This window comes from Mustela lutreola, chromosome 2, assembly GCF_030435805.1.
Source record: "Mustela lutreola isolate mMusLut2 chromosome 2, mMusLut2.pri, whole genome shotgun sequence".
Taxonomy (NCBI): Eukaryota; Metazoa; Chordata; class Mammalia; order Carnivora; family Mustelidae; genus Mustela; species Mustela lutreola.
In genome coordinates, this window is record NC_081291.1 from 57,705,235 (window position 1) to 57,717,160 (window position 11,926).

Below are 11,926 nucleotides of genomic sequence, written 5' to 3' on the forward strand. Positions count from 1 at the left end.
AGGCCTTTGGCTTTTCCTTGGAGTAAAAAGGGGAGCCACAAGAGGGTACTGGGCAGAGGGTACCATGACCTGGCTTAGCTTTCAAGAGACAGGCTTGGCAGCAACACCCACATTCTGAGGCTGGACCAGACTCTGCAGAGCCACCCCGCAGTGCTGGTGCTCTCCTTTGCCGCAGGTGTGATGACCAGACAGCCAAGAAGCTCAAAACTTACTTCAGCCACATTGGCAATGGTGACGATGCCTGCACCCTGGGACAGCTGGAGACCCACATCACCATGCTGGTGGAGCATCTGGGGACCCAGAGCTGCCGTGGCAAGGCCCTGGGGACACTTGGGGAGGAGGTCAGCTGAGCCCCAGAGGTCGAGGTCTGGACCAAAGCTAGAATCTCTCATAGCTGGAAGAACCCCAAGGGATGTCAGCCAAATACTGGGCCCTGTTCACAGATGAGCAGACCAAGACTCAGAGAGGACATGCAACTTGCTTTGACTTAGATTTAACGAAGAATATTCTGGTTGCAAGACAATAGAATTAACTCGAATTAGCTTCAGTGCAAAACTGGTATTTAATAGGATATGGAGCTGGCAAGAACAGCTTCAGAAGAACAGCAGAGGAGATGAGCTTCAGGAACAATGGGGTCCAGTGACTTAGACGAGATTGTCTCCATCTATCTGTCTGCTCGGTGTTTCCCAGGTGCTGGCCTCGTTTCCCCCTACTTCAGAAGGGCTTCCTCCATGTGGTGGTGAAAGGAAAGGCAGGACCACAGACAGCTCCAGGCTCCCATTGACCCACCCACGGGAATTAAGAGCCTGATACATAAAATCTCAGGGAAGAACTCCAGTTGACCCAGTCTTGGTCATGTGCCCGTCCCTGGCCCAGTCCCTGTGGTAGGCAGGCAACGTTCAGGGATTAGCAGCTCCATCAAAGTCAGATGACAGGGAGGAGGGACTTTTTTCTCCCCAGGAAAGTTACTGAGGGTTATGGGAGGGAGCTGGCAGGCAACACTAATAGCAGGGTGTCTCCGTTCCAATAGGAACACTTTCCTTTTTTTTCCATCTCTCTACTCCATTCTCCAGTAATCAAGTTCAGAGTGTTATTGAGAGTTACCATTTCACAAAGCCCTAGCCCACTGCACTTTTGCAAACTGTTGTGTTGACCTAAGGTAGTTTTATATTTATATATCTGAAATTCGAAATCCATACTGTTTGTGACATAGTTGTGGTCTGATGTGGTTCCAAAAGGCATGGCCACCACCCCTTTTCTAAGTAAATTCCAAGGAAGTGGGGGTTAGGAGAGTTACTGAGGCATGTGAGTGGTGTCCCCAAGCCCACCTTCCAGTCCCATCTGTGGTGGGCACCAGCACCATGCCTTCTCTGTCCTACCCAAAGCCCAGAGTGGACCCAGAGTGTCTGAGGATGCCACACCTTCAGCTGCTTCTCTTTCCCTCCATTGGTGCCAAGAATAGGGGCTGCCTCTCATCTGGCATCCTGCTTTAAAAGGCTAGTAGCCACACGATGCTCTGTGACTGCCCCCTGGTGGGTATCCTGGTAGGACCCATGGTCTCAGGGCTCAAGCTGGCCCAATCCAGGCCCCTTCTGGGGCTCTCTCTCTCTTGAGGGAAGTAGAAGAGTGGCTGGAGAGTGTCCTTCTCAGCTCTGAACTCTGGAGAAGAGGCTTGAGGCTGTCCTACCATCTCAACCCCCATTGCAGTCCTAGCCCTGAGCTTCTCCAGCTGCTGGTCTGTTCTGGGAATGACCCAGAGCCTGCCAGTGAATTCTCTTTCTGTTTCACTAGCCAGATAGTTTTCTGTTGCTTGCAACCAAAATAATAATAATAATAATAAATAAAAATAAGAAGAAGGAAAAAAGTATTAAAATAAAAGAAAGCAGATGAATACAGAAGAAGAACGGAAAATGGAGTCCTCATCTAGAAAACGAAATATACATACTCTTACATTAACACCACTCACTGTGTGATCTTGGGCCAGACACGTAGCCTCTCTGGGTCTTGGTGCCCCCACTGGGAAGATGGGTGATTTTATCTGCTCAGTCCCCTGGCAGGTACAGGGAGAGAGGGAAGATCAGAAGAGATGACCTCTGTGAAAAGGTCAAGGCAAGTCATGGGCCCTGCCTGGAGATGGCACAGTGAGTGCTGGGCAGAGGGCAGCAGGGTGGGTGCTGAGTCCCTGCTGGCCCCCACAGGCAGAGCTGCAGCAGAAGGTAGAAGAGATTGAGCACCTGAGGCTGGAGCTACAAATGGTGGAGACAGAGCGGGTTCGGCTGTCCCTGCTGGAGGAGAAGCTCATGGATGTGCTACAGCTCCTGAAAAGGCTCCGGGACCTGGTAGGCTCATGGGCGCTGGCACACCCGGGGCAATGGGAGGAGCTCTCAGGGAGCACCAGCCTCTGCCAGGCACTTGGCCCAGAGTTTCCTCACGTTAGGCAGGTGTCAATTTCACTTTCCAGGTGCAGAAAAGGAGGCCCAGGGATGTTATAGTAAAAAGAAGGGAAGGCCACTCTGTCCCGGCCAAGGTGGTGTTATTCACTTTCTAAAGCTGATCCAACTTTGATTTCAAAACCAGAGAAGGAGAAATATAAGAAAGGAAAATTATAAGCTAATGTCACATGGAAATGTGGATGCAAAATATTAAATAAGATATTTGCAAACCAAATCCAGCAGTGTTTAAAGAAATGCAACATGACCACATTGGATTTAAAATGATTTAAAGATCAGTGATTTAAAGATCATTCAAGATCAACAAATCTATTAATGACATATACACATTGTAGATTAAAGGACAAAAACCATATGCTCATCTCAATAGATGTAGAAAAGTCAAGAACAGTCTCCTTTTATCAACGAATTAAGAACAGTAAGGACTTCCTTTACCAGATAAAGAATCTCCACTAACTATCTCTCACAGGCTTCACACTTATTGGTGAAATGTTGTAAGGAGTGCTTCCAAAGTCAGAGTCAAGACAGTGATGCCTGTCATCGCTGTTTGTATGCCAGCTAGAGGATCTAGCCAATGCAGTAAGACAAGAAAAAGAAAGAAAAGGTGTAAGGTTTAGGCAGGAAGACAAAGCTACCAGTGATCATATATCATACTTATCTACACAGAATACCCAAGAGAATCCAGAGGTAAATTATTGTCATTTCTTGGCCAGGTAAATACTAAAATGTCAGGACACAGAAATCAATTGTATTCCTAAATAGCGACAGCAAATCATTAAATAACTTTTTGAGAAATCACTAAGCTGGGATTATAGCCACTATAAGGTAGAAGGAGGATTTAAACCCAGGTTGCCTGAGTTTTAAGTGGGCTCTTTCCAATGCACCAGACTGCCTAGGACAGAACTATCAAGGCCAAAGCCAGGGCAGCAGAGCCTGAGAGAATGGCTGAGTGGCAGCCAACCCCAGCAGACAGTGAAGGCAGTGGTTAGCACCATAGCTCCAGGCCGTGCAACCTGGGGGTAGAAGCTGGTTCTCCCATCTCCTCCTAGCTGGGTGGCTTTAGGCAAATTTCTCATTTTTTCTCAGCACTGCTTTTCTTCACTGGTAAAAATGAGCCTAATAATAGGACTTGTTGCAAAGATTAAATGAGCCAATGCATAAAAATGCACTTATTCATGTTTATTTCCTAAGTGCCAACTTTACTTTGGCACATAAATGGTAATCCATAAATATATGATCTTTGAGGGAATGGATGCTGCAGCCCACACTATCCACCCACCAAAAGTCTTTGAGAAGCCCATCAATCAGTGTGGCCAGGCTAAGGGTAGGGACCCAGGAAGGGATGGGGGGGATAGTGACTCTATGTGCCCCCAGGGAGCCTTACAGAAGCTGTAGGGGCCATCAAGTCCCGCCTGCTGGATGAGGACACAGCAGCCACAGTGAAGTCCAGCCCTGTCTCCATTTCTTTTCAAGAACATATCGAAAAGAGCCCTGGGGAAGATTTTGCTGAACACGCTGGATGCTTGCAAGGACACCCCACCCGGTAGGAGAACTCCCCCATCTTTCAGAGCCTGGACAGTGTCTGGAGAGCAGCCTGACCCAGAACTCTCTGCCCTGAGTGTCTTGTCTACAAAATGCCACTGTCATGACTCCTCTGACTGCCTGTGATGTGCATAGTACATAGTGAGAAATGGGCTTTAGAAAGTTGGAAAATGCTATTGGGTGTCCCAGGTAGAGGAGCTAAGCAGAAGCCAGCATGGTCAAACCTCCAAGGGCGCTAGGCAAGTTCAGTCACTGGGCTGAGTGTGGGCTCTGTGGAGGCATCCCATGTGGTTTCAATCCCCCAAGTCATGACAACAGCCTACTGGAGAAGGTGCTGTTATTGTACCCATTTCACAGATGGAGAGACCAAAGCAGAGAAAGGTCAAGTGCCAGCTGTACCCAAAGCCTTGGGTCTCTCCATTATGCAGTAAGCTAAGTGGCCCCCATTGTTTAGACAAAGTTCAGGGCAGTAGGATTTCATCAGTACTAGATTGTGGCTGGTGAAAAAGGGAGGAATCAGGCCAAGCCTTCTCCTCAAAGGGCCTCCTATGCTAATGGGGCAACCAACTGCTGATGAGCCTTTGCTCGCTGGCCTCACAAGGCATTGCAGGGCAAGGCTCAGGTAGGTCCAGTGCCCTGGATGGTCCCTGGAATTGAGAAGGAGGTTAGAAATTGTGTGCTAGAAGCCCCCTTCTCTGGGGCCCTCAGTGGGAGAGAAACAAGAGGGGGAGGTGGCTAGGCAGGACTGGGGAGGGTCCCAGAAAGGAGTAAGAGTGGCTATGTAGGCCACAGTGAGCAAAATGAACTACCTTCCCTGTCCACTCTTTCCTTCCAGAGGGGCGATGTGGACCCTTGGCCATCCTGGATGCCCTGCGCCAAGCTTTGGCTGGCTGTGAGCTCCTGCAGGGAGAGCTCTCGGCACCAGCCTCCACAGCTCCTGCACTAGCTAACCCACTCCTCATCTCCTGCTGAGGTCACTGGCCCACCTCGGTCAGCCTGACCTCCATCAGACCAGCCTCCAGATCAACCTGACTGCGACCAGACCAGTTTCCTTGACCAGCCTGACCACCATCGGATGAGCTTCCATGGCTACCCCCAACCACCATCACATCCTCAGAACCCTAGAGACCCTGACTCCTGAGACTGGGCTCAACCCCAAAGCCTCCCACAACAGAGCCTGGCAGACTTCATCTCCTTGAGTTCCTCCCAGGTTCCCTCACAGCCTCTGCATTCCTGGTGCCACAGTTCACATTCAAGTCCTGGGGCTGCTGGATCAGCCCATACCTGCTGTTGCCTCCCCTGCCCACTTTCTCATACAGCCCAGCCCAGAATCCCTTCCCTGGTCTCCTGGGGTCTTCTCCCCTCCCAGCACTGTCCCTTTCCTCTTACTGCTGCGCCCAACCTCCAGGCCACACCTGGCCCACTGGGGAATCCCCACACCTCCAGTGCTGAAGACCAGGCAGGGCTGGGGAACACAAGGTGGGGATGATTACTGCAAGTTTCTGGACAGAGGCTGCCCTTGAACTAGCTGTAGAAGAAAGGTGGTATTTAGACGGACAGAGAAAGGATTACAGGACCTGGGACACCTCTTTCCCAGGCAGATAGTGGGTACTGGATTTCACGGAGTCATGCGAAGGAGTAAGACAAGCTGTCTGGTCTCACCTACCTTAACATCTTCTAGGAGAGAAAGCTACATTGGCAAATAGTGTGATATGGGTGAAATCAGTGCCAAATCAAGGTAAAATATTTGCAAGAGTCCAGCCAAGAGGGGGTCATCTGAGCCAAAGAGGATGGATGCACTACAGAGTGGAACTGTAGGGGTGAGGGCAGATGCCCGGAAGGACAGTAGCAGGTCATAGGGGGACTCGATGGCAGACGACAGACTGGGACTTGCTCCCACAGGCAATCAGGAGCCATTGGAGGATTCTGAGCTGCCTCACAGAGGGTAGGTGGAGGGGAGTGAAGAAGAGGCAACTGCAGGACTACAGGAGGAAGGCGGCACTAGGAGCCTGGAGCCAGAGCTACAGGACACAGGAGGGGAATGTGGGAGAAGGAGGATCAAGAGGTACCCAGTGGGGAGTCTGGGAGCAGCAGGCACTCCAGAGCAGGGTAGCAGGGACTGGGGACAGACAATGCCTGACTGGCATTCCTGACCTGTCTGGTCTCAGACACTCAGCAGCTTGGATGGGGCCAGGAGGCATCAGGGAGCCACTTCTGGGAGCCCCTACCCAGTTTCCCTATGGATCCTCTGGGAATGGAATGAAAGAGACAAAGGCCAGTGGCCACTCCTGAGGGGCCACCCTACCCTTGGTCCTGTAGGATGGGCCAGGCTTTTTTGAGAAAGTCCTCAGGACTCCTCATGGGCCAGTGGGCAGGACTGGGCAAACATGAGTAGAACTGTGAGTTGAAATAGATGAATCCACTATTGTATCTGGAGAATTCAACTCCCCTCTAACAGAAATGGACAGATCTAGCAGGCAGAAAATTGGTAAAGACAGAGTTGAACTCAGCAGTGCCATCAATCAATGGGATCTAATTGACATCAATAGATGACTTCATCCCGCAGTTGCACAATGCACGTTTTTCTCAAGCTCACATGAACTATTCACTAGGATACACCACATTCCAGGTCACAAAACACACCTCACAAATTTCAACATATTCTGTATGCTCTCAGACCACACTAGAATTAAACTAGAAATCAATCAACAGAAATAGGTAGAAAATCCCAGAATATGTGGAAATTAAACAACACATTCCTAAATAACACATAGGTGAAAGAACAAATCTCAAGGGAGACTTAACAATACTTGGAACTAAATGAAAATGAAATACAGTCTACCAAAATTTGCAGGATACAGCATCAGATGCATGTATTGGAAAAGCAGAAGATCTAAAAAAATCTAAGTTTCCACCTAGAAAAAGAAGAGCAAATTAAATCCAAAGTAAGCAGAAGAAAAGAAGTATTTTTTTAAAAAATTAGAGCAGAAATCAATGAAATTGGAAATAAAAAACAGAAAAACAATGAAACAAAAGCTAGTTCTTTGAAAAGGTCAACAGACTCAATAGGCCTCTTGCCAGGTTAATTGAGAAAAAGAGGGAGAAGACACACACTGCTAACATCAGAAATAAATGAGAAGATAGTACTATAGTTGAATATTATATGGATAATAAAGGAATATTACAAATAATTCTAAGCCCTCAAATCAGATAACCTAGATGAAATGGATCAGTTCCTTGAAGGACACAATCTGCCAAAACTTACACAAGAAGAGATATGAATAGGCCACTATATATTAAAGAAACTGAATCAATAATTAATAACCTTCCCAAAGAGAAAGCACCAGGCCTAAATGGGTTCACTGGTTAATTCTACCAAATATTTAAGGAAGAAATTCTTCCAATTTTCTACAGTATCTTCCAGAAGAGAGAAGCAGAGGCAATACTCCCTACTCATTCTGAAGCTGGCATTACCCTAATCAAAACTAGACAAAGATATTATAAGCAAAGAGAACTACAGAGCTATCTCTATCATGAACACAGATGCAAAAGTCATAAGAAAACTAACAATTTGAATCCAACAATATATAAAAAGAATTTTACAGCATAACCAAGTGGGATTCATCCCAGGTACACAAGGCTAGCTCAACATTCAAAAATTAACTGTACTCTATCACATCCCACAGGCTAAAGAAGAAAAATCACGTTTATATCAATAAATGCAGAAAAAAACATTTGACAAAATCTAACACCTATCCTTGATAAAACAATAATAATAACCGTCAACAAACTAGGCATAGGGAACCTCCTAACTCGAAAAACCTAGAGCCAACATCACACTCAAGTGGAGAGAAACTAGATACTTTCCCACTAAGATCAGGAACAGGGCAAGGATGTCCCCTCTCCCCATTTGTTTTCAGCATCTTGTTGGAAGTCCTAGCCAAGACAAGAGACAAGGAAAGGAAATACAAGGTGCTTTGGACTGAATATTTGTATCCCCTCAAAGTTCATATGTTGAAACCCTAATTCCCATAGGGATAGTAGCTGGAGCTGAGGCCTCTGGGTGGGGGGAGGGTGGAGAGGGATTGGGTCAGGAGGGTGGGGCTCTCATGATCATTAGTGCCCTTCTATAGGAGACTGCTTGCTTCCCCCTTTCTCGGTCTCTGCCAGCAGAGGATACAAGACAATGGTCATCTGTAAACAAGGAATAGGGCCCCCACCAAGAACCCAAACACCCTGGCATGCTGATCCAACCTTCAGAACTGTGAGAAATAAATGTGTGTTGCTTAAGCCTCCCAGTTCATGGTATTTTGTTACAACAGCCCAAACTGACTAAGTCAAAAGGTACACAGAATGGGAAGGAAGAAATACAACAGCCTGTGCACAGATGACATGATCATCTAAATAGAAATCCAAAAGATTTCTTTTGGAACAACAACAACAACAACAAAAATCCTGGAATAAGCAATTATAGCATAATTTCAAGATATAAGCTTACTATACAACAGTCAACTGCTTTCCTATTCACAAGAATAAACAAGCGTGGGTGGCTCAGTGGGTTAAAGTCTCTGCTTCAACTCAGGTCATGATCTTGGGGTCCAGGGATTGGACTCTCCAGGCATTGTGCTCTCTGCTCAGCAGGGGCCCTGCTTCCCCATGCCCCACTCTCTGCCTGCCTCTTTTCCTACTTGTGATCTCTGTCAAAAAAATAAATAAAATCTTGGGGTGCCTGGGTGGCTCAGTGGGTTAAGCCTCTGCCTATGGCTCAGGTCATGATCCCAGGGTCCTGGGATCGAGCCCCATGTTGGGCTCTCTGTCTTCATCTCTTTCTACTTGTGATCTCTATTGGTCAAATAAATAAATAAATAAAATATTTTAAATAAATAAATAAAATCTTAAAAAAAACACTCCACACCGTTTACATTAGCACCCCCAAAATGAAATATTTAGATATGAATCTAACAAAATATATGCAAAATCTATATGAAGAAAATTATAAAACTCTGGTAAAAGAAATCAAAGAACTAAATAAATGGAGGCATAGTTCACATCCATGGACAGGAAGACTCAGCATTATCAAGATATCAGTTCTTCCGACTGATCTCCACTCTGTGCAGCCCCAACCCAAGTTCCAGCAAGGTATTCTGTAGGTATTGACAAACCAATTCTAAAGTTTCTATGGAGAGGCAAAAGACCCATAATAGCCAACATTATATTAAAGAGAACAACAAAGCTGGCAGACTGACACTACCTGAATTCAAGATTTATCATAAAGCCACAGTAATCAAGATGTGTGGTGCTGGGATGCCTGGGAAGCTCAGTTGATTAAATGTCTGCCTTTGGCTCAGGTTATGATTCCAGGGTGCTGGGATTGAGTCCCACATCCAGCTCCTTGATCAGTGGAGAGCCTGCTTCTCCCTCTCCCTGTTCACGTATGCTCACTCTCTCTCTCTGACAAATCAATCAATCAACCTAAAAAAAAAAAAAAAAAAAGACATGTGTTGCTGGCAAATACATCAGTGGAACAGAATAGAGAGGCCAGAAAGAGACCCACACAGATATAGTCAACTGATCTCTGACAAAGGCACAGAAGCAACACAAGACAAAAATAGACTTTTCAATAAATGGTGCTGGGACAAATGGATATCCACATGCAAAAAAAAAAAAATTAGACACAGACCTTACACCCTTCTCTAAAATTAACCCTTCACAAAAATTAAAGTGAGTTACAAACCTAAATACAAAACGCAAACCTAAAAACTTCTGAAATATAACATAGGAGAAAACTTGAGGATTTTACGGCCTTTTAAAATACACCAAAGGCATAATCCCTCCAAGAAGTAACTGATACCCTGGAATTTGTTAAAATTAAAATGTCCTGCTCTGAGAAAGATGATGTCAAGGGAGTGAAAAGAGAAGCCACAGACTGGGGGAAAATATTTGCAAAGGCACATCCGATAAAGGACTGTTATCCAGAAGAGACAAAGAGCTCTTAGAACTCGCTAATAAGAGAGTTAACAACCCGATTTCTTTTTCCAGTGGGCAAAGACCCTGAACAGACAAGTCACCAAAGATACAGAGATGGCAACCACATGAGTGAAAAGCCGTTCCCCAACAGACGTCACTGAGGAATCACAGATTAACATAAGGCGATGCTGCTCCACACCTCACAGAATGGCCCAGCTTGGAAAGGCAGACAGCATCAAATGCCGGTGAGGACGTGGAGCAACAGGAACTCTTGTTCTTTGCTGACGGGAATTCCATACGGGGTACGGCCACTTGGGAAGACAGTGTGGCATCTTCTTAAAAACTAAACATGCTCTCACCACATGATCCAGCAGTCATGCGCCTTGGTTTTTACACCAAAGAAGTTGAAATGTACATTCATACAAACGCTTGCACGTGGATGTGTAGAGCAGCGTTATTCACAGTTGTCAAAGCTTGGAAGCAGTCACAGTGTCCTTCGGTGGGGGAAATGGATACAGAAACTGGGGCAGGTCCAGACAAGGAAATACTAGTCAGCACTAAAAAGAAATGAGCTATTAAGCGCCCCCAAAACATGAGGGAAGTGTCAAATGTGTATTACTAAATGAAAGAAACCAGTCTGAAAAGACTATATGCTGTACGAGTCCAGCTAGATCATGTTCTGGAAAACACAAAACTATGGAGTAAAAATATCTGAGGTTGCCAGAGGTGGGTTGGCAGGGGAGGGATGACGGGGTGGAGCACAGAGGAATCTAGGGAAGAGAAACTATTTTGTATGAGACCCCAGTAGGTGTATTTGTCAAAATCCATAGAACATGCACCCCGACAGTGGACCTTATTGTAAACTGTGGACTTTGGAAGATGATGGTGTGTCCATGTAGGTTTATTAGTTATCATAAATGGACCACCCAGGTTTGGGATGGTGATAGTGGGTATATGCTTACAAGCAGGGGCAGGGAATATAGGGGAACTCTACACTTTCTGCTCAATTTTGCTGTTAAAAAATTAACTCCATTGGTGGGGGAAGGAGAATGGGCACAGAAGGTCTCTCAGCTGTGTTTGCAGTTAGCCCTGGTGTCAGGGGCCTCCTGGCCCCTCACCTTTGCTGATTTGCCCCTCGGCGCCCGGTGAAGCCACTCTCACATTCTCACCCCACAAAATCTGCGGGATAATAGATAAATATGTGTTTTTGCTGCAAGCTGTCCTTTGGGTTGATGATTTGTTACAGAGCAGGAGCTAAGATAGATTTCCTAATTTAAAAAAAAAAAAAAAGGCTTTATCAGAACACAGGATAATCTGGGTGTTTGGCTCTATTAGTCATCACTGTCATCAGAGGCCTGACAATAATCACTAGCAGGTTGCAAAGACGACAAGGGTTCCCCAGGCCCAGACCTGGCTGACCCAACATTAAAATGCACACTGGCCCCAGGTGGCAGCAGGAGAGGGTCTGGGGGACCAGTGGGGCAGGGGAGTAGGCAATCAAAAGTCAGGAAGTTGACAGGGAGTGTAGCCTGCGTCAGGCAGGCTCCAAGGCCCCGGGGCATGCTCCATGGAACAAATTCAAAGTTAAGACAATCATGAATTTCAAGGCAGCAGCCACAGAGCATTACACCCCAATCACAGGGCCTTTCTGAGTTCAGCTACACTGGTCACTGGTTGTGTGCCCTGAAGCTGGCGCCAGGTAAGCGGAGAAGCAAGGAGTGCAAGCCTTCTAGAGAGACTTCTTTGGGATTGTTCAAATGGTCTGAAATTCGTTAAGGTTGCTTTTCTGGGGGAAAAATGTTTTTGTAGGAATTTAACACCCTCTCTCACCTTCTGGCAACAAAATTGTTCTGTTGACCTGAAATTGCCCCCACAGGTCCAACTATCCTGTAATTCCATACTCTTGCCACTAGGTGGCGAGAGCACTCATTGAATAGAGGAATAAACAGGTTTCAAAATCACCCCTA

The 11,926-nt window shown here is 46.4% G+C and overlaps 1 protein-coding gene across 1 annotated transcript in view; it reads left to right on the plus strand.

Annotated features, from left to right (window-relative positions):
• EFCC1 (EF-hand and coiled-coil domain containing 1) overlaps positions 1–8,282 on the plus strand; it is a gene marked incomplete at its 5' end in the record, with an annotated part of 40,920 nt that extends 32,638 nt beyond the window's left edge. The window contains 4 exons of the mRNA XM_059165024.1: positions 176–341; positions 2,199–2,339; positions 3,924–3,993; positions 4,828–8,282. Coding sequence (XP_059021007.1) covers positions 176–341; positions 2,199–2,339; positions 3,924–3,993; positions 4,828–4,964 — 514 coding nt within the window. The remainder of the gene's footprint in view (positions 1–175; positions 342–2,198; positions 2,340–3,923; positions 3,994–4,827) is intronic.
• Between the last annotated feature and the right edge of the window lie 3,644 nt (positions 8,283–11,926).